The 22,387-nt window shown below is 45.5% G+C and overlaps 1 protein-coding gene across 2 annotated transcripts in view; it reads right to left on the reverse strand.

Annotated features, from left to right (window-relative positions):
• The window catches only part of CASP6 (caspase 6), a 73,565-nt gene that overhangs the window by 13,779 nt on the left and 37,399 nt on the right, over positions 1–22,387 (reverse strand). For both annotated transcript variants that reach the window (XM_068270444.1, XM_068270436.1), the window contains 3 exons: positions 21,668–21,706; positions 6,338–6,380; positions 1,974–2,123 (listed from right to left, as the gene is read on the reverse strand). In XM_068270444.1, the coding sequence (XP_068126545.1) occupies positions 1,974–2,123; positions 6,338–6,380; positions 21,668–21,706 (232 nt within the window). The remainder of the gene's footprint in view (positions 1–1,973; positions 2,124–6,337; positions 6,381–21,667; positions 21,707–22,387) is intronic.

Raw genomic sequence — 22,387 nt, forward strand, 5'->3', positions numbered from 1 at the left:
TAACGTGCAATTTAAAATGCCGAAAGAGCCTGAATGTTGCCTAAAAAAAAGTGTTTAAGCTGTGCATATCTATAATACTCTGTAGGGGGAAGATTCTTATTAGTTTTAAAAACTTCTAGGAGGCATGAATTTGTCTGCTATCCAAAATGTATTAGAAGTAGTTAGGGAGTTGTTAATCCACCATTGAAAAGACGAACCATCCAGAAAAGCCGGAGGGAACTCCGGGTGGCCCCAAAAAGAGAATTTCGGAGGTTTAGAAGAATAAAGCTGAAATGTATCCCTATTATTATACCAAAGATTCAAACTATCAGCCACAATCAAATTCGAAGATCTTATTTGCTTAAGAAATTTTGTATCCAAATATGGAACAGTTGTTATATATTATATGGTAAAATAGAGTCTGCCTCAAACCTTACCCATAATTTGCTATTAGTAGATCCAAACCACTCCTATAATTGTATTTTCACTACAGTTCCTCTTTAACCATTTCCGTACCAGCAGTCTCTGCCCCCTTAAGGACCAGAGACTGCTGGTACTCTATGATGGCAGAGCGCTGTCAGTAGCCACTTTCATTGGTTCCTGATGCTGTCTATCAATGTGAGCCAATGTAATTGGCTCACAGTGATCACATGGTCGGCCAGGAGGCAATGAAAGCAGATCCTGACTTGCTCACAGAGCTCTGCTGTCTATAGCGAGCGAATTGCAGCGAGTGCAGAGCAGCGAGATCGGCAATAATGCAGAGTGCTGAAGCAGTAAAATCTGCGTCCAACCGCAGCACCACCTGCTGGACGTAGATTCGTCCTGCTTCGGTCCGGAAGAAGTTAAAGAGAGTCTGAAGCCTTCGAAAAATCATCTTTTTATTAGACATTTATCTTTAGCAATTAGTGATGGGCTCAAGGGTAGAAAACTATCCGAATCCGTGATTCTAATGAAGCTTAATTGCAGCAGGTGTGTGCATGGGGGACAGGGGGTTAATTACCCAGATCTCCGTGCGCTTCTGCGTATCACATGCTCACACGCGTCCAACGGGACGCGTTCCATTACTCAATACCACAGACTTCCTCCTTCGGCCGGAAAAAGGAAGTGCACGGTATTGAGTTATGGAACACGTCCCATTGAAAAGTCGTGGAATTTACTACAGTATTTGGGGGGATTAATGACATCGTTCTGCTGCAGGAATGCGGAGTTTTAGCTAGGCTGATATTGCTACAGATAAATGTCTAATAAAAAGATTTTTAGAAGGCTGCAGATTCCCTTTAAGTCTCTAAACTAGGTCAGACTCAGAAGACAAACAAGGCTTGTACACAGACACAATTGTTGCTGGATTAACTGCAAAGCTACGATGGTTTCATATTAATTCACCTACCACTGCTCTATAGTAAACACTGCAGTAGAGATAGTGCTAATAATTTCAGCTTATATGCAAAGTTGATGCAAATTGTATGGAGCTTCAAACTGGAACAATCAAAAATGGATAGGAAATGCATTTGACCAGCCCAGTTCCACATTGCAAACAGTTTACAGGTGAGCCAGAATTATTTGCATCTCATTTATTTTCAAAAGTAAATAAATTACAAAAAAAACATTATATTAAGCAAAGAAGTCATTTTCTGTGTTTATATATTTCTAAGTAAATACACATATTAACCCGAAATCCCATAAACAAATATTGTAGTTTCGGATAATGTGTTAAGGGGTTAAGAAAGTCTGCTGGGTTTTTATTGTGTCCTGTATCCCCTTCTGTGAAAATATCCACTACTTCTTGTCCATACAGGAAGTGGGGAAATCTCTTCAGCAACAAAAATAGACTTTGCTGCAGGAGGTGCACTAAAGCTGACCCCCAATGATTCTCTGTTCTGGACACTATATATAACAAATTATCCAGTTTTCACCAGCAAGCGTCCTGGTTTTTCATATAACATGACATCTAGAGTCTGGGTGCTGAACCACAATTCTCTCACTTTTCACCCTACCTTAATTCAAGATTACTCTGGTCAGCCCTAGTACCTCTTCTTTCAGGCATTCTTAGCTGCCAGTAGAACCACTCATGGTTGAAGATTAAGGCCAATCCACGTCGTCCATGTTTCATGTTATATGCTGCAGCTGGATCAAGTTCCTGGGACCTAAAAGAATGAGTTACAAATGTGTTTTTTTCTATAATAAAAGACTAGCAGCAGTTTTCTGAGCATGCTTGTAACCTCTGCTTTGATGTACATCATGACTTGTGTTGCTTTTCAGAAGCTACAGGATTTCCACTTCCAAGGGACTGCAATAATGTGTTTTTTTTTCCTTTTACATTTTTCATTGCAATAGTAAATGAAATACACACATTCCAAAATGCAGAAATAAGAGATGCCAGCAAAAATCAAACATTCTGAACATGGAAATCAATATGCATCCAACACTTCCAAGTCATACACATGTTTAAATCAGTTTTCTCTCCCACTTCCCACCCTTCTCCTCCCTCAACTCTCTACAATTTATACGGAACATTAATCTGTAAAAAGGAGACTACTCCACTTCTTTAAAGAGACTCTGCATAAAAGAAAACCTCCCCTGGGGGGTACTTACCTCGGGAGGGGGAAGCCTCAGGGTCCCAATGAGGCTTCCCCCATCTCTGTAGCTGCAGGCAATCCATCGCTGGCTCCCTGGAAGCCTCCTACAATCCTCCCCTGACAAGCAGAGATTTACTTACCTCTCTGGGATCCAGTAGTGGCTCTTCCTTCGGGTAAGGTGGAAATAGCCAAACCCGATTGTATCCACTCTACTGCGCAGGAGCAAAAGGACTCGCGCCTGCGCAGTAGAGGGGATCGATTGGGTTCGGCTATTTCTGCCTTACCCGAATGAAAGGCTGCTAGTATGCCTGCGCTGGATCGCGGAGAGGTAAATATTTACATCTCCGCACTTCGGGGGACCCAGCCAGGCTAATGGAGCAATGGAGGAGGAAGGGGGAAGCCTCGTTAGGATCCAGAGGCTTCCCCCTCCCGAGCTAAGTATCCTCCAGAGGGGTATTTTTTTATTACAAGATTTCTTTAACAATAATTCCACCTGCGGCCTACTTGTGCTGCTGTGCCAGTTCCCCCTGGGAAATATTATACCTTCTCAAGGTTCAAGTTGCAAATTCCCTAGAGTTCCCTTAAGACACCCTGGCCCATATGGAGTTCACTTTTTCTCCCAGGTTTTACCCTAGGAGATCATTTTTCATGTTCTCTTTAAAATAACTTAGCACTTTGCAATTCAAAAAGTACCAAAAATTGGATGAAAAAAATGACTATATATAAAACTCAAAATAATTTATATCAAAATCTTTTGAGTCTTTTCTTGCTTGGTAGTGGTTTTAAATACAATTAAGTTATGAAAAGATCACCAAGAAGAAAACAGAGGAGGAAAAAGTCAATTGCATATGGGCCCCTGTGCAGTACAATGTGGTATGTATATTAGCTCTATCCTGGGCATTCCATTGCAGGGCCGGGCCGAGGCATAGGCTGGAGAGGCTCCAGCCTCAGGGCGCAGTGTAGGAGGGGGCGCACAATTAATTCAGTTGTCATTCCTAATTGTGTATGAAGCAGAAAAAAATAAGAAAAGGGGATACATGGCAGTGACTGCAAGCCACATAACTAGATATTAAGGTGTTGGGGAGGTTGTGGGCCCTGTGGCCCTCTTAGTCTAATAGCAATCAATGTGTGACGGCTGGGGTGGGAGGGATGGAGGGGCACACTTTGGTGTTTCAGCCTTGGGTGCTGGAGGACCTTGTCCCTGCTCTGTTCCATTGTCTCTGTATAAATAGTTTTCATGTTTCAAAGAAATGTTCCGCCCTCTTCTCTCTGGCATAACCTTTATGCAATCTTTCAAAAGTAAATATACTGAACAAGCAGTCTTTGAAAATACCAATTGTTGAAGCATCCGTATCTAGCCAAACATTAAATATTGCACGTCTAGCTGCTGTCAACACAAGGTAGTACAAGACAGCTCTGAAAATAAACTTATATGCTCTGTCTCATTCATATAGTAAAAAAAAATATGGTTTAGTTGACTTTTGGGCTTTGGTACAGTTCCCACTAGAAACCTAATAAAAAATAACATTTTTGCATGGTCAGAGTAGGACTCACCAGACTGGGGACACTTTGTCACAGTTGGTGAGCTTAAGCGTGTTAAAGCGCGCCCAAGAGCCCTTGTCACTGTATTTCCTGTGTGCTACAGTCACTCTGTACTTGTGAGAAATAGCGGGACCGCCGCCGCCGCATGGGCGGCGGGTCTCGCATGGCGGCAGGCGGATTGCAGTCTGCAAGCGAACGCGGACCCGGGGCCTGGCCTCTCCATGGCTCAGAGGCAAAGGGTCGCACGCGCGCAAAGAGGCAGGACTTTTACCTCCTACGTAGGAGACTCAGCTGACTCACTAGTCAGCTGACCTCAGGAGGTGTCCTGGTTGGTTGGGGCTCTGGGGCGGCGCTGAGTAGCTCTCTAGCTACAAATACAACTTGCCTGTCAGTAGCAAGTTGTCTGCTGTCGTGTAAACACTTCTGTGTTAGCGCTCAGACCTTAGTGCAGTGCCATGGTGTTGATACTAAGGATTTCACACCTTAGCTTAGGATTATTATTGTATATTGATCTGTGTTTTGACTCTGGCTATCCTCGACTATTCTATCTCTTGCTGATTGTGATCTGATCCTTGTTGCCGACTCCTGCCTGTTCAACGATTTCTCTTCTGCCTTCCGCTCCTGTACTGTCGCTGCCATCTCTGTTGCCGGACCCTTGCCTGTCTGACCTTTCTCCCTTCAGTGGAACATCTCCCACTGGAGGGTCAACTCTGAGGCTTGCCTCACCAAGACGCCTGCCCCAAGCAGACGATTACTGCTGGGGGTCGAGATTCCTCACTCAGTCTGGTCAGAGACTCTCACGCACGGGGTTCCCATTCAGAGGTAACCACACCTCTGAGGAATTACCGTGTGGTGGACATTTCCACACCATTTGATATAGAACTGTCTTATTGTGTTTTTTGCTGGTGTTCAGAGGTTAGCAATATATCGGATTATCGGTGATACTGCAGATCATCGATAATCGGGTATATATCTGCATTCTTGGTGATACTGCAGATCACCAATAATCAGATACTCTCTGCGTGCTGACACCGATCGTTACAGTATTTATGTATTTCTTATGGAAATTGGGGATCTCCAGTGCTGCCTGTATGCTTTGCATAGAATCCTATATAACAAAACCTAACTGTCCCTGTGTCATCCTCCTGTCCCTGTGTCCGCGGTTTTTGGCTACTGTGCATGTGTAGCTGTTGGAACAGGAGGAGAACGGGGCCTGGGGCCTCCGGGCGGGTGCGAATGCATGCGCACAGTCATGCAGCAGTGGCGGCGGTGAGGGAGAGACCTAGAGCCTGTTTTTAAACGGGCTTAGGTCTTCTGGTTGCATATAATTTGGTTTGTGCTGCTCATCCCCCGGTATGTTTAGTCTATGTATATGTTACGGCCAGAACCCGAAGTTTGGCCACTTCTAGTTCTGGCCGGCCACTTCGGGTTCTGGCCGGCCAATGCGCGAAGTGGCCGCTGCGCTGCGGCCAATGTTAGAAATGGATTGATTCCTCTGAGGTTAATGTATCTTCTGGCCGCAGCGCAGCGGCCTCAAGCCGCCGGCTTTTTTTTTCTGCCTCTCTCTCTCCTCTTATGGGCAGCCGGCGGGGACATGCGTGTCCCCGAGAGTCGTTCGTGGTGCCAGGGCAGCAGAGCGGGGAGGCTGCAGACATTGCTTCTGCCAGCACCCGCTCTGCAAGAACGGCAGGATTCCCCTGCCGCGACGAACGACTCCGGGGGGACACGCGTGTCCCCGCCGGCGGCCCATAGGAGAGCGAGAGAGGCGGGGGGGAGGAGAGAGAGGCAGAGAAAAAGCCGGCAGCTTAAATTGTTACATTGCCGCCGGCTGAATTGCAATAAATTCACTAAGTTGTTATACGTTTGGCCGCTGCGCTGCGGCCAGAAGATACATTAACCTCAGAGGAATCAATCCATTTCTAACATTGGCCGCAGCGCAGCGGCCGCTTCGCGCATTGGCCGGCCAGAACCCGAAGTGGCCGGCCAGAACTAGAAGTGGCCAAACTTCGGGTTCTGGCCGTAACATATATATTTCTCAAAAACAAGGTCTTTTTAGAAAAAAAAAAAAAAACTTTGACTTGTTTCGCGGAATCAAATTTCACATCTTCGGGTTGTTCGTTTACTCAGATTTTCTTAAGTCAGGGACTACCTGTACTACATATGACTGTTGTAGTTTCTGATAATATATAGTTGTCTCTAAATGTGAAAAATACAGCAAATGGTGTGTATGATTGACTTACTTTGGCAACCAGCCATCTGTTTCTGTGATATTTGCTTCTGTACCTATAAACATAGACAGACAGACAGAATTAAGTAGAGTAACATGACATTAAAAAATATATAATAAAAAAAAAGTTTAATCATTAAAATGTGTCTAAAACTAAACATTGTAGCTAAAATTCTGGTTTTAATACCTCAAGCAAAAATACTGGCTTTCAGTTTGGACAGAGATCGAAAAGTAAAGATAAGCTTATTCACTCATTTTTTCCTGTCGGGCACAATTGTATTTAATCTCCCTGGCGGTATGATTATTTCCAGATTTTTCAAAAAGCGGTGCAATTTTTTTGACAAGCTTTCAGACCGTAAAAATCATACCGCTTGATAGATCTGCAGAAGCCCTGCACATTCCACACCTCCGATGGATCCAACTCGGGATTACCGCTCAGAGCTGCGGATTTCCGTCCCGAGCTTGACTCGGGGTTACCGCTAGGGAGGGTTAATTTGATCTATCATCCATTAGTTCTCTAGTACTGACAACCCTGTTTTAGAGGAAGCATGGTGATCTTTGCAAAGAGAATCAAATGAAAACTGCAAGAAAAAAAGTAAACTTGCTAATAACAGGCCAATTCTGCAAGTGATTGATAATTCCAGGACTGGAAATATATCACTTAATAGTGAAAATCATTCAAAATACTGTAGCACTGTGTCACTTGAACAGCCCACCGACTCCTCAGCTGAGTCTTTCTGACACAAATGATACCTTTTTCAGTCAACGTATCTGAAATCGACCAGACACAGACTGACCTGCATAATGAGGGCAAAAGATGACTAACCAATTTCATAAAGGAAAAAATGGACCTGTGTATGGGCAGCTTTATGCTAGCTTGTATTAAACCAAAAAGTTTCAAATGTCCTTGAAGGAAGAAGTACCCGGATGATCGACATCTGGTTGTATGTGTATTTGAAGAACTGGTACATCTCTAGGTATGTTCTAACAGCAATTGTATTGATCTGTTTTTGTATAAATCAGTTAACACTGTGCCAACTCAAACTTAATCCATTAAAAAAGGAAACAAGTAAATGCCAGTTTAAATACACTGATTTCTTTGCAAGGTTTACAGCTTTACTGTAAGAAACTTTAAGAAATGCACTTCCAATGTTGCAGAAAAAGCAGAGGACATCTTTAACGTATCCAAGAGGTTAAATCCCTGACCTAAATGGGCTACCTCTATTTTCAAGCAATATCATATCTCTAACTTGATAGACTTCTCAATATCAACAGCAATTTTATTCACTCCTGCTACAGCAAGAGCTACTACTACTAACTACAACTGAAGTCCAAGAAAAAAGGTTATTAAATAGGTGTGTGCAAAAGTACTAGGGCCCATTCACAATAAATGCAATGTAGAATGATGCCTTTTCAGGCTGCCTGGGCTCCCGATTACTACCAAGATAACCCTGTGGCATGGCCCAGAAAACAAACAGCTGCATTTTCCCATACTGAACAGGCAGCTCATTTCCATATACTGAATGGGGCCAAGCTACAACTTCAACACCTCAGCCAGCGTTGGTATCAAGTGGTATGCATCGCTCAGCACTGCTACTAGCAATAATGGATTCCTAAAACACCTGTGTACTTCAGTAGCTTCTTCATTCCTTTTTAAAATCTTCATTTTTAATAATATTTCTATGAGAGGATACGCAGCTGTACAGTACTGTAAATCTAGTGGGTGGTGTCACACTTTCCTCCCTGCTAAATGCAGAGCTTTCATTACATGAAATGCTGTGCAATCAGGCTAAGTGGGAGCTGCAGAAGTCTCCTCATTCGATAAAAGAGAGCCCAACCCTTCCTCTGGGCCATGATGAATGTGCAATCAAGGATTAAGAAATACAAATCAAATAGATTTTTAGCATTATTTCTAGAGATAATGTTATACTCAAGGCGCGTACACACGCCGTATTATCAGCGAGGAGAACGCCAGCGCATACCATTAAGGCTGCTTCTGAAATGGCCACCAGCTCAGTGTGTAGCACCTAAAGAGATTTTCTGCACACTTCGCATTCAATTCAGATGCAAATCATATGCAAATCTGCTACTACTTATTATGCAAACAGGAAACTCAAGAGGAGGGGCTGGGAGCAGCTAACCTGATAGTTACATATTTACAAAGTTAAAAGGTGGGGGGAAAGGCTGCGCATCCCTAAACACATGCTGCAATTGAATGGTTAATCGCATAGGCATACACCGCCTCTGTCAGACTGAAAAATGCATGCCCTGCATCCAAGACAAGTGCTAACATTTATTAAGCTAGGAGGAACTTTAGCTTCCAATATAGTTTGCATGCAAAGTATATTATACTAGACACTTGCGCCACGGTGAGGCAAACCTCCGGGCAAGTGACCTAACCTAAATTTAAAACCTTGGGAGCAGCTAAGCAAAAAAAATGTGTAACTTACATTTTGTTGAACAGCGAGGATATCAGATATCAGATTGTACCTGATCCGCTTTGGCACTTTGTTGGCACTTTGTTCTTGCTGTCATTAGTGGGGCAATCCTGGGGGCCACGACCTGGTGGCTATTAGACAGCAAATGTCCACCCCCACTAGGTGTTGGGGCCCATCATTTCACTTAGACTCTGTCCCCTGGTAGAGCCTGTGTCTACCACCAGTGCGAGGGTCAAAGCAGTGCCGAAACCTAACAGATAATTATAGATTTAAAGCTTAAAATTGTCAATGTAGGAATATTTAACTAACTGTATATTTGTGTCTGTAGATAGAGATGGCCAGAGCGGTTCGACAGCGAACTTATTCACGCAAACTTTGGTGCTTCGTGTTCATGGTGAACCGCAAACTAAATGCGATTTCGACCCGCCCCCATACTACATCATTAGGGTCAACTTTGACCCTCTACATCACAGTCAGCAGACACATGGTAGCCAATCAGGCTACACTCCCTCCTGGAGCCCCCTGCCCCTTATAAAAGGCAGGCAGCGTCAGCCTTTTCACTCACTCGTGTGGATGCAGTAATTAGAGAAGGGAGAGAACCTGCTGTATAAACATAGGGAAAGCTTAGTTAGGCTCTTGTGTTAGGCTTGTTAGCTTGTTCCTTGCTGATACTTATTGCTAAAAGCACACCTCATCCTCAACAGCTCTTTTGAGAGCTAATGTTGTTCTTGTGATCTATTTTTTTGTGTGTGTGTCCCACAGACACTTGTGTTGCATTTACAGCCCTGTCAGTCAGTCACAGCTGCTGGACCTTGGCTCCTTGGTAATTCCTACTGTGCCACTTCTAGGCCCAGCAAATTCAGTGACTACCTGTGTGTGTGACAGCTGCACATTTGTAATACCAATCCCTGCATACCTGTTCTGTAGTGCACCTACCTACGTGAGCGCACACAGTGTTATATACCACCAGTCACTGCACCTGTTCACGGTACCTGTGTGAGTGACAGCTGCACATTTGTAATACAAATCACTGCATACCTACCTGTTAAGTGCACCTACCTATGTGACCACACTCAGTGTTATATTATATACCAGTCACTGCATACCTGTTCACGGTACCTGTGTGTGTGACCGCTGTACATTTTTAATACTAGTCGTTACATAATTGTTCACAGTACCTATGTGACTGCACGCTGTTTAATATACCAGTCCGTGCATATTGTTAACTGCATCTGTGTGACAGCTGCACATATTGTAATACCAGTCACTGCATACCTTTCACTGCACCTGTGTGACTGCACATTGTATTAGTTAAGTCAGTACATACATTTAACTTCACCCACCCCTCAATACAGGCAAAACCGGCAGAGGTAGAGGCAGGCCACCCGGCAGGTATGTTTGAGGTTGTGCTGTCATGATTTTGTGCGGCCCTGGACCAAAGTACAGTGTTCAGAAGGCGCGTGCTATCAACCCCCAAGATTGTCAGGACGTAGTTGACTATTTAACACAGCACACCTCATCTTCCTCAGGTTCCGCACGGAAGCGTGACAGATCTTCCTCCTCCTGCTCGGATTCTGGCACCCCACTTAACTCTCAGTCGGCCGCCACCACCAAAGTGCCATCACCCCAGGGCTCAGTGGTGTAGAAATTTTTGTGTGTGTCTGCATCAGATGAGAGTAATGCCATCTGTACTCTCTGCCACCAAAAATTTAGCCGTGGAAAGACCAAGACCCACGTAGGGACAACTTCCTTATGAAGGCACATGATGACAAAGCACAAACTGCAATGGGATGACCACCTGAGGAAAAGCAGCACACAAAAGCAAAGCCACACACCGCAGTGGAAGATACCAGGCCGCAATTCTTTCTCAAAAAAGGTGATACCCAAACTGTACCGTGATGTTGAAAGGCAAGCGGTCTCATCTCTGACACACAGCGTTGGGTCAAGAGTCCATTTGGTCTACAAAGCACGGTCAGGCCTGCCTGAAGACTAAGTCAGTCCCCACACACAGCATCTCTGCCTGCACGCCGTGTGACTGCCTGCCCCAAGACTAAGTCGCTCCCCACACAGCATCTCTGCCTGCAGGCCACTTGACTGTCCTCTCCGCCACCACCAACAGGGTCCAGGACTCCAGGCGGATTCCTGAATTTTTAATGCCGCTGCTAGCAGCGGCCGCTATAATAATTTTTCTGGTGCGTGTACATGCCTGCCTATTTTTTTCTGCCTGCATTGCAGCTGCAACAACAAAACAAAAGGCATGTACATGTGTCAATTCCCCTTCATGATCGTTACCTTGCCGCGGTGAAGGGGCTTGCATATCACAATGAAGCAATGATCGCCTGCACTCTGGCCGTGGTGCGCACCAGTCCAGCACGGCCGTCACTACACAAACAGCTGTTTGCGGTGCGTTACACAGTGAGTTTGGTCTGTCAGTTTGAAGCAGTACACTAATTACACTCCCTGATTGATGTATACACATGCAAGATGTTTTAAAGCATTTTAGGCCTCCAATTTAGCATTCAATGTGATTTCTGCCCTTAAAACAGTGATTTGCGTCAAATCCAGATTTTTCCCCAGGACTTTTGGCGTGTATCCCACTCCGCCATGCAAAAACTCATATGTTAGACCCCTTGAAACATCGTTTCCATCACTTTTGTGGCCAGCATAAATGTTTCTAGTTTTCAAAGTTCGCCTCCCCATTGAAGCCTAAGTTTGTACGAACCAAACTTTTTGCGGAAGTTCACGGTCGAGGTTCACGAACTGAAAATCGAAGGTTCGAGCCATCTATCTGTAGACTATATTCAGCCATAATGAAAGCTTTAACTAGAGTTAGGGAACCAAAACATCCTGTGCTAAAAACACTGTGCCAAACCGATAGCGCCAAAACCATAAGACTCCATATGTGGTGTTAATTGGCACCATGGGTCATTCAGGATGGTTCATTGCCTGAATGAACCATCCTACTCTGTTTCACATCACTGCATTGTACTAATCTGTAAGATACTATGGGCTGTACTCACTAACCTTTACTGTGGTCAGCCTGCTAAGCTTTGTATGTGCTGTCAGGGAACAGTAAAGGTTAGTCAGGGCTCTTTCACACCAGAGCCCTTTACTGCGTTGTAACGCAAAGGCAGTTCTTTGCATTAACCAAGGTAAAATGAAAGTCCATAGACTTTCACTTTACCTTTCACACCTGACGCTGCGTTTTGGTACATTGCGGTTCCAACGCACCCGGATGCGTTGAACCGCCGGAAGCTGGTGTTTTCCCGTCGGGTTAATTCCTTACTGTCACGGCTGATTGCGTCGCACCGCAGATACCCGATGACACGCCGCAGGCTATCAACGCATGCAGGAGAACGGCTAATGCATGCGTTTTCTGGTGTGAAAGAGGCCTAAATACACTGTACATCAAGGCAAACCGGGCAAATGTCACTTCAGCGCTTTATTCCATCTTCATGCCACAGTAATACATCAACATCTGTTACACATAGGTGTTCCAAACCTGTTTGGATGCTGGTGCTGGGATGTGCAGGGGTCGGGTGACTAAGGGGATGACCAAGGGTCACCCAAACCCTGCACACCCCAGCACCAGCATCCAAACAGGTTTGGAACACCGATGTGTAACAGATGTTGATGTATTACTGTGGCATGAAGACGGAATAAAGCGCTTAAAGTGACAGTTGCCCGGTCTGCCTTGATGTACAGTGTTTCTAATAGTTGTTTTCCGCAACATATATACCGGTTGCATGTCCTTTGGCTTTCACTGTGTGCTGCAATACATGTGTGCTTTAGGGTGAAGATTGCCCTTGTACATATTGCAGATGCAGGTTATAATACCCCTCCTCAAGAAAAGTTACTAAGTGCCGAGTTGCTGTATCCCTCTACAGCAGGGGTCTCAAACTCAATTTACCTGGGGGCCGCAGGACGCAAAGTCAGGATGAGGCTGGGCCGTATAAGGTATTTCACAATCGCGGCGCATCGCCGCCTCTGCCCGCCCCTCTCACTCTTCCTTCACAGAGAGGGGCGGGGAGAGGCGGCGATCCGTGCGGCGACTGACTTCAGGAGAGGCAGAGCTGAAGCTGAAAGCTCTGCCCCTTCCAGGAGATGACGGCGGATTGCCCCCCGGGCGATTTGGGGGCTCTGCAGCCCTCGTTTAGCGGCATCAAGCTGGGACTCGTGTACGGGGCAGTACGGAGCTGGCTGTAATGCCTGATTGTGCTGCCCGGAAGCTCCCTTCCACACTGAGTAGCACGCATGCTCAGTGTGAAGTTAATGATGCTGCTGAAGGTAAAATACTAAATATCTCCGCTCTCACACATCATACACTCCCCAAATTTTCAGGGTAGGGAGGGGACCCCCAGAACGATCGCTATGCCAAATTGCAGCCCCCGAGCCCCGCTGGTTCAGGAGATAGATTACAGAAACCTATCTCGGGAACCAGCAGGTCTCGGGGGCAATTTGGCATAGAGGTCGTTCTGGGGGTCCCCTCCCTACCCTGAAAATTTGAGGAGTGTATGATATGTGGAAGTGGAGATATTTAGTATTTTACCACCGGCAGCATCATTCAATAGGAAATGTGGCCGCACAGCGATTTGCACAGTGATTTGCGCATGCGGGGCAGCGCAAATCATCAGGCAGCATAATCAGACACAACACCGGATACAAAAGGCTGCGCTGCAGGATCGTCGCTGGAAAAAGGAAAGGTGAGCCAGACTTGCTGCATACTTTTTTTTTGTTATTTTTATAGGTACAAATCTGGGGGCTCCTGGTTATAGGGGCACGTCTGGCTATCTATTCTTCAGGGGGACAAAATAAATTAGCTGTCTCCACTATAAATTGCGAGGTGAGCTAACACCAGGGGCACATCTGGTTAGCTATTCTTTGGGGACATCTGGTTAGCTATGCTTTGGGGGAGGGGGGCTAATAACGGTCACATCTGGCTAGCTATAAATTTGGGGGAGTTGACCCAATTCCAGGGGCACTTGAGGCCATCTATACTGGGAGAACCCAATACCAAGGGATACATCTGGCTGTACTAGGGGGGCTGATATTGGGGGGCACATCTGGCTATACTGTGGGGGTTCATACTGGAGACACTTCTGGCTATCTACTATGGGGGGGGGGGGGTGTAATACTAGTGGCAGGTTTTTTTATATACTGTAGTACTTTTTATTTTTTAACTATTTCCTATTAAAATGTGTATGACACTAAAAAAAAATTTTATGGGACAAAATACCCCTCAATGAAAGTCTAATTTGTCCTGAAAAAAAAAAACCGATATCTTGATCACTTAGGTGTCATGAGTGGGGATAAAGTTATGGCTGATTAAATAGGGACTTTTTAAATAGGGCTAAAATGTCAAAACTGCTCTGGTCCATAAGGGGGAACCAAAGTTTTGGATGTGAAGTGGTTAAAGGTAACCTGTGATGAATGGGATACATTTTTTACTTACCTGGGGCTTCCTCCAGCCCTCTGTAGTCTGTTAGCTCCCTAAGGTTACTTACACACCAAGATGTTGCGTTAGGTGCTACGTTAAGGTCGCATAACGTGCACCTAACGCAACGTATGGTGGTGCAGGAGAGGACGTTAGAGTGAGCCGCATTAGGCGGCTCTATCCGCATAAGGTCTACCAGAGTCGCGCTAATTGGCCGGCGGGACCGAGGTCCCGCCGGCCAATCAGCAGCCGCCAGTGCAGTGCATATTAAGTAGCCATGTGCGCGGCTACTGTAGCGGCATCCCCCCGCCTCCTCTCGCCCCCCACTGAGCATGTGCAAACAGTCTAACACGGCTTAAGCTGCTCAGAACGCACAGTACGCTGCACTTTGCCCGAACGTGCAGCGTTACTGTGTAACGCAACGTGGGCAGTGTGAACAGCCTCATTGACTTTGTAGTGCTGTGCGGTGGGCTGCGTTACCGGCTGCACTAACGTGCGCCTGTAACGTCCTGGTGTGTAAGTAGCCTTAATGTCCTTCCAGTTCAATCCACTATACTCCTGTGAAGTCCAAGGTTGCGGGCCACCTCGCATTAGTTGTTGTAGGCCACACACCTCGTCAATCGCGTTCCCATTGTCAGGAGTGTTCTGTGCAAGAGCAGTTCCAGTCTAAAACTGCGCATGCGGAGAATGCTCCGAGCTACAGGCGAGTAATCAGGGGCTGCATGCGGCTGGGACCCTGCATGTGCAGTAGTCCAAGACTGAGGCAAGTTGCAGATTTTACAAGGCTGACAGTGACATAGCAGATGGGACTGGGAGAACATGGAATGAGCTGACATCTAAGGAGCTGGAGGAACCCTCAGTTAAGTAAAAATGCTTTTCTCCCATTCATCTTAGGTAAACTTTAAAGGACATCTGAAGCCACAAATAATAATCAGTTCTTATGCATACCATGGGTCCATCCAGGTCTGTGCTCCATTCTGTTGTTCCCACGCCATCCCCAGTGGAACATATTTGACCTGCTAGGTCACATAGCTCTTTGGCGCAGCTAGAGTAGTACGGATACGCTCATCTTTGGTGGTACTCAATGCTGTGAGTACTTCTGAAGACTGCATGAGCAGTGCTGAAGATCTAGAAGAACACGGGTAGCTTCCACCAGGGATGTCGTGAGAACAAGGGTACAGAGTGAGAACCGGGAAGGCTCTAACTGGATTTTTATTTCAGGCTTCAGATTTGCTTAAGGGCCTGTTTCTACTACACGCAGATTGGATGCAGATTGGATGCAGAAAAATGAATGCCTATGTGAAAATCTGCATCAGAAAAATCGCGTTTAGTGGAAACAGGCCCATAGGCATTCATTGGAGTCTGCACCCAATCTGCGCATAGTGGAAACAGGCCCTTAACTGTACTGTTCTTTGAAACTCACAAAACATTAGCTTTGTGTTTGTTTTTGATAGAAAAGTCAACTATTAGATTTTATGTACAGTGGCACAGTTCCTTATTTTTGTAGGATGCCATACTTTCAGCCATGTGGCTTTCAGCACAATATTCTAAGTCAGTTATTCTGACAGTGCGCAAAACATTTGTCTAAGCCTATCCTCCAACAGGTGGCTGAGTCTCTGTCCAGCTCAATTTAGTGCTGGAATACACATGGGCCCTATTCTAGAGGACTCTAAACAGCTCCAGACAGGATATCAAAAGCAATCCAACAGATCTGTACTGTATTTATTAAGAACTGCCTGCTATTAAATGGTTAGAATCTGCCACCCACATGTGGTTCATATCAGATTCCAGACAGGGTGTTGTGCTGTGAAAGGCAGGCCCAGTTGGCTCTGTCACTAGTGGTAGGCATGGACTTTTCCAAGGAAAGAAGTGTAAGGGTGCGTTTCCATTAACGCGAATTCGCATGCGTTCCCCGCATGCAAATTCACATAACCAATAAAAGTAAATGAGCCCGTGTCCACTTGTCAAGAAAACGGAGCGTTTTCTTGTGCAGGAAAAATCTGCACAGCAGAGCCATCCGAATTCGGACACCGCACATACCGCATGCGATTCGCATACAATGTATTTAATAGGGAATTCGCATGGCGGTTTTGTATGCGAATTTTCATGCGAATTCGCATACGACTTTGCATGAAATTAATGAAAAAGCACACAGGCACTGACATGGTTAAATTCGCACACAGCATCATCCATGCGAAATAGTATGCAAATTCGCGGTAAAATTCGCATACAACCGCATGCGATTTCACTCCTGCATGCGAATTCATCTGCGGGGAATCCGCGGCGATTCCACACCGCACTAGTGGAACCGTACCCTAAGTGGCAACAGGTCTTCACCAGCACACCCTGCTAAGAGGTATGTAAATTAGTGGCTGTGTGATTACTGTCGCATTCAGCAGCCACGGACAGCCTGAATTTAAAAACACCCCCCCCCCCCCCAAAAAAAAATAAACACCAACAAGAGATCATCTGTAATGATCTGCTCTGCTGTCAGCACAGGCAGACAGCTTTTCAACCATTTTTTAGGTCTGCGTGCTGCAGGTCCCTGGAAAAGAGACCTGTCTTCACTCTGCAAGTTGCAGAGTTGCTGTTCTGGTGAGGAACTTGCATCCACTTGTCATGCAAATTGCTTAGCTGCTTCCTTTGATGGCTTGCAGTATAAATACCATTTCCTCCCAGAATTCCCTGCTGGTCATGAAGGTTTGTTCCTGCTAACTTGCCTGGAGTCTCAGCCCTCTGCTCATGGTTTGCTAATACTGCTATCCTAGAGTAGTTCCTTGGGAGTGCACTTGCATTCTTTCTAGCTTAGTGAGGTCGTAATATATCTGTATTGCCTTGTTCTGTCTTTCTGTTGCGATTCTTCTGTCGCCAGCGGCGGTCGACAGGAAATCGCTCTGTCTGTTTGGATCGCATTCGCCCTAGCGTTAGAGGTGGTGGATCTCTCTGTGTTCTATCTTGGAGTGTGACCTCGGCTGCAGTTGTTGCTGGTTACTCCTGTCTGTCTTGTGCGGATCGCACTCGCTCTTGCAGAAGAGCAGTGGATTCTTTCTCACTTGTTCCTGTTGTCTGTTTGTCCAGAGCAAACTCTTGCTGTTGCCTGAGGTTAGGCAACCGATTAGCAAGCGTTTCTGTTATTTGTTTGTTTGTGTTTTCTGTGTTCTTTAGTTAGTCAGGGTTGGCGCGTTTTGTCTCTGTTGCGCTTTTCGTGCGGAGACCGCGCCATTAACGTGTTTTGTCGCTGTTGCGCTTCTCGTGCGGTGACCGCGTTTAGCAAGTGCGTTTGTTATTTTCCTTGGCGTTCTGATTATTATGGTTTGCTGTGTCTTTCTTACTACACCTATGCTCTGTCTTTACTCAGTCTTGTGTCGCTATTAGCAATCGCCATTCTGACGATTGCTTTCCCACTTGGTCTTCGCTGGTGTGTGTTTACCATCGCCGGGTGGTGACTAGATTGGTGGACATACAAACATTCTGTCTCTGTGCTCTCTCTCTCACTAGGAGCTATCTTGCCCTGTATTACAATTCCTTTCTGGCATCTGTGGCAGTGCAGAGGGTTTATTCCTCTGCACTCCACAGCTCCATCTGCTGGTATGAATTCCCCTCTACAGGTGCATTGCGCCAAAGCTGGGTTCTGTTATTCAAACGCTTGTGGAGGATTTCCGCAGTGTCAGCGCACAGCTTGTGCGCTGACCACGGAGATAATTCCCCAATCGTTACATCATCTTACTGTAGGTGCCAATGTTAGACTGCAACCACACATGTATGACACACGTCCCTATTTTGAGCCTTATTTGCCTTTCTCCTAGTTCTACATAAATATATTCATCTACTAAAATGGGTAGTTATAGCATGCCAGCCATTAGGCTCAGTCTCTACATTAACATATAAATATAAGGAACTGTGCGATGTAAAAAGAAAATAATATGTGATCTGCATGGCTGAAGGTGTTGTAGGGTTGTGTCTTTTTCCCTAATGTTTTTGCCTAAATGTCCCGCATCTTAGGCCACATACACACATCAGACCATAGTCTTTGGAAAATGAAAGATCACAGACCAATCTTACCACCCTTCCTGTAGTATAAGAGCCATACTTTACACAGTCTTTTCTATGGAGCTGAACTCCACATCAGGAAAAAAATCTTTGCAAGATGCTGCACACACAGATGCTGTACAGACACAAAAGATCAGTATCTGCAAAAGATCTGTTCCTGCCAAAAATCCATTCCTGCAAATTGCAATGATAGTCTATGAGATCTGCAGATCATCATACACACATGATTTAACTGACATTCATCTGCAGATCTGCAGATCTGAAAATCCATCCTGGTGGATCTGATCTGCAGATGAATGTCAGTTAAATCATGTGTGTATAATGATCTGCAGATCTCATAGACTATCATTGCAATTTGCAGGAATGGATTTTTCGCAGGAACAGATCTTTTGCAGATACTGATCTTTTGTGTCTGTACAGCATCTGTGTGTGCAGCATCTTGCAAAGATTTTTTTCTGATGGGGAGTTCAGCTCCATAGAAAAGACTGGGAAGGTATGGCTCTCATACTACATGAAGGGTGGTAAGATTGGTCTGTGATCTTTCATTTTCCAAAGACTATAGTCTGATGTGTGTATGAGCCTTTAGACGGTCCTTAGGAGTTTAAGTATCCAGTCTAGAATTGCTAGATCACTTGTGAGAACTCCACTGGGGAGGTTTGGAAATCTCTGGAGCTGTCTTAGTAATTCAGGCTCTCTGTGTATACAGTTGTGTTCAAAATTACTCAAAGAATGTGACTGAACTGGAGGCTTTTGCCAATGAAGAATGGGCTAAGATACCCGTAGATCGCTGCAAGACACTTGTGTCAAGCTATGCTTCATGTTTAAAAGCTGTTATAACTGGAAAAGGATGTTGTACTGCTGTTATAACTGGAAAAGTATGTTGTACTAAGTACTAAGAATGAATGTCACTTGGGGGTTGAATAAAACTGATAATGATGTGAGCACAGAAAAGACATTTGTGGTTATTTCATTATAAATGTTATATTTGTCTGACTTACAAGTACCTCTTTGATTTAATTGTAAACAAGATGACTGAAATTATCAAAATCAATGTCAAACTCGCCAAAACACTCAATTTCAGAGGGGGATGAATACTTTTTAACACAACTGTAAAAAAACATCACATTCCCATAGGGGTAATTAGATTATAAGCATAGAAATGCAGTGTTGAACAGCAGGGATGCTCATCCGGATCCGAGTACCCGGGTAAACCCAGGTATCCGACCATTTTTCCGCTATCCGGGTTGGATCCAGATCCGGATACCTGGGCCACTATCCAGATAGCACTATCCGGATTTTATCCGGATAGCTAGCTGCATAATCCGGATACCCGCAGGTATCCGTCCAGATATCCGGATCCGGATAGTGTAACTAGTAAGGAGATGATGTCATTCAGCCAATCAGAGGGCTCCCAGCAGAAGCCCTAGCAACCAATCACAGAGGGGAACCCTGGCCAGCTCCACCTGACCTCATTGAGCCAATCAGAGGCCTACCAGCCTAAGTCCTGGCACCCAATCACAGAAGGGAACCCTGGCCAGCCCCCCTGTATAGCAAGAAGGGCTGGCATGATGAGACAGATCGTCCTTGCTTGTGTGGCTGGCTGGCTGGCTGGTCACTGACAGACTTGCTCCAGTGCTGGCTTAGCAAGTGCTGTATACAGTGATAAACCTAAAGCTTTGAGTGCTAAACATCTTCACTACGCTATTGTTCTATTGTTTTTCTTAGCTAGCTAGCTTGTAATTGTTTGCTTTTATTCACTCAGTTAGGTCCTGTCTGTGTCTGTGTAGGCCAGCAGGACAGTATATAGGGAATAGGAGGATTACTGTGCTATTGTATTGTAGTTAGTACTGCAGTTAGTTGTTATGGCGGCGGCCTGGCGGGCACACATGGTGCATTCTCGCACTCGATTTCCAGCTCGATTCCCGTCTACTCTATTATTTCCGACATGTCCGATTTGCGTTTCGATGGATCGTTAGGTCGATTTGCATGTAAAGTATGCCAAATCGACCTAACGATCCATCAAAATGCAAATCGGACATGTCGGAAATAATCGAGTCGACGGGAGTTGAGCGGGAAATCGAGTGCAGGAACGCACCGTGTGTACCCGCCAGGCCGCTACCATAACACAGTGTGCACTGTCTGTCCTCTACTCTGCGGTCTGTCACTCCGTGCTGATTTGATGTAAAGTCCAACCCCGATTTTATTACAGTAAAAGTACCCCACATCATCTGGTGACATCATCACGTATAAGTTGTACCATGTCTGCTGGCACCGGCAGCTGGGGGAGGGGCAGCAAGGGCAAGAGGACAGGGAGCAACATTACAACCACCCTCAGAAGGTCTGCCGTGTCAGTGTCGACCCCAGCGGGCAGCCTACCCTCAGTCAGCGAGCTTTTCACTCCAGGCGCCGCGATTGAACTCAGAGCTGTTAGCCGCAAAGAGTTTGAGGAGGATGTTCTGGGTTTTGAGGAGGGGGGGGGTATGATGTTGATGATGGGATGAAGGACCGTGACTACCATCCACAGGATGGGGATGTCAGCTCTGACTCTGAGGAGTAGGATGCGTCGGTGGGTTTGGCACGGAGGATCAGCATTGCAGACAGTGGCCGTGGAATGCGGGACCCACCACATCCTTCTGCCGCTACCACCAGCCGCACCACTCAACCCCCAACTGCCACAGGGAGAAAAGCCGCAGCATCCCATTCTGGCCGCAGGAGAATCTTCACCTCCCCAATCTGGCCGCCACGGTGCCACAGGCCACTGCTGCTGATACCGCAACCTATATTCAACCCAAAACACAATTGCAGTGTCATTTTTTTGGAGGTGTCTGGGCTGAAAACTGTCATGTCCCAGTTGTGCGATTGGACTTTGGACACAATGTGGGCTGCACGACCGCTGTCTGGAACCTAGTCCTGATGTTAATTGACAGCTTTTTTTTTTTTTTTCTTCATTTTATGTCCACCAAATAATTAATTAGTATTTCCCTTTAAAAAAAAAACATGATGCTACATGCATCATTTACCCTAAAAACCATTTTAAAGCTATTTAAAGGGCACTTCCGGGTTTTCTATCCGGATACCCGAATAGGTCGGGTACCCGCGGGTAATTTGGTCGGATATCCGGATCGGATCCGGATATCCGCAAGGTCGGATCCGGATACCCGGATCCGGATATCTAGGTACCCGGATCCGGGCGGATAATAAAAAGCACTACCCGAGCATCCCTGTTGAGCAGTCCTGCTTTTTCCCTGTGTGTGTAAGTTTAGTACGCAGGTAAAGCAGTGTCTCTGTTATGACTTATGACTGGTGTCACGTGTCACAGTTCTAAATGTCAACATTGGACTGCAATTTCTCACTCCATTTACAATACTGGGATTTGTTAATAATCTGGTATAAAGTAGAGTCAATAAACATTACTGCTTACCATTGTTCTCCTGTATTCTGCTGTCAACCTCCTGCTGACCTGTAAGAAAATATAATTGATTAAGACATGGCTCCCATCTGTATTCTTAGCAGTCTACACATGAACGTTACAAGTGGGCACCTCACACTAACTTAAAAAGGACACCTGACGTGAAAAGCATATGGAGGCTGACATTTTAATTTCCTTATAAACAATACCAGTTGCCTGGCAGTCCTGCTAATTTTTCATTCATCAGTAGTAGCCTGAATCACCCACCTGAAACAATAATGCAGCAAATCCACTCAAACATCTGACATACGTGCTTGTACAGGATTACAATCTGCTTCCAAAAGCGCTGCCTGTACCATTTTCTGAGGGCTTTGGCTCAATGGAAGGTATAGGAAAATTGCAAAGTGCTTGAAAAAGCGTTGTATAGCGATTTCCCAAACACTTTTTAGAATAAATACATTGCATTTATTCTTTTCCGGGTCAAAGAGTTCACTTCCTGACTAACGTCAGGAAGTGATTTAACGAAATCGCTCATCAAAAGCGCTTACACAAAATCTCACAACGCTCAGAAAACTCTGAGAATCGCTATGAAAAACATGCACAAAACGCTCAGCACTCAGCGATCGTGCATGCGATTTATAATGTGAATTGCCTTAAAGCTCAATAATGGCAAATATCGTCTCCTTGACAGATTCCGGACCGCACTAGTTGAGACATACACCCTGTATATGG

This window comes from Hyperolius riggenbachi, chromosome 1, assembly GCF_040937935.1.
Source record: "Hyperolius riggenbachi isolate aHypRig1 chromosome 1, aHypRig1.pri, whole genome shotgun sequence".
NCBI lineage: Eukaryota > Metazoa > Chordata > Amphibia > Anura > Hyperoliidae > Hyperolius > Hyperolius riggenbachi.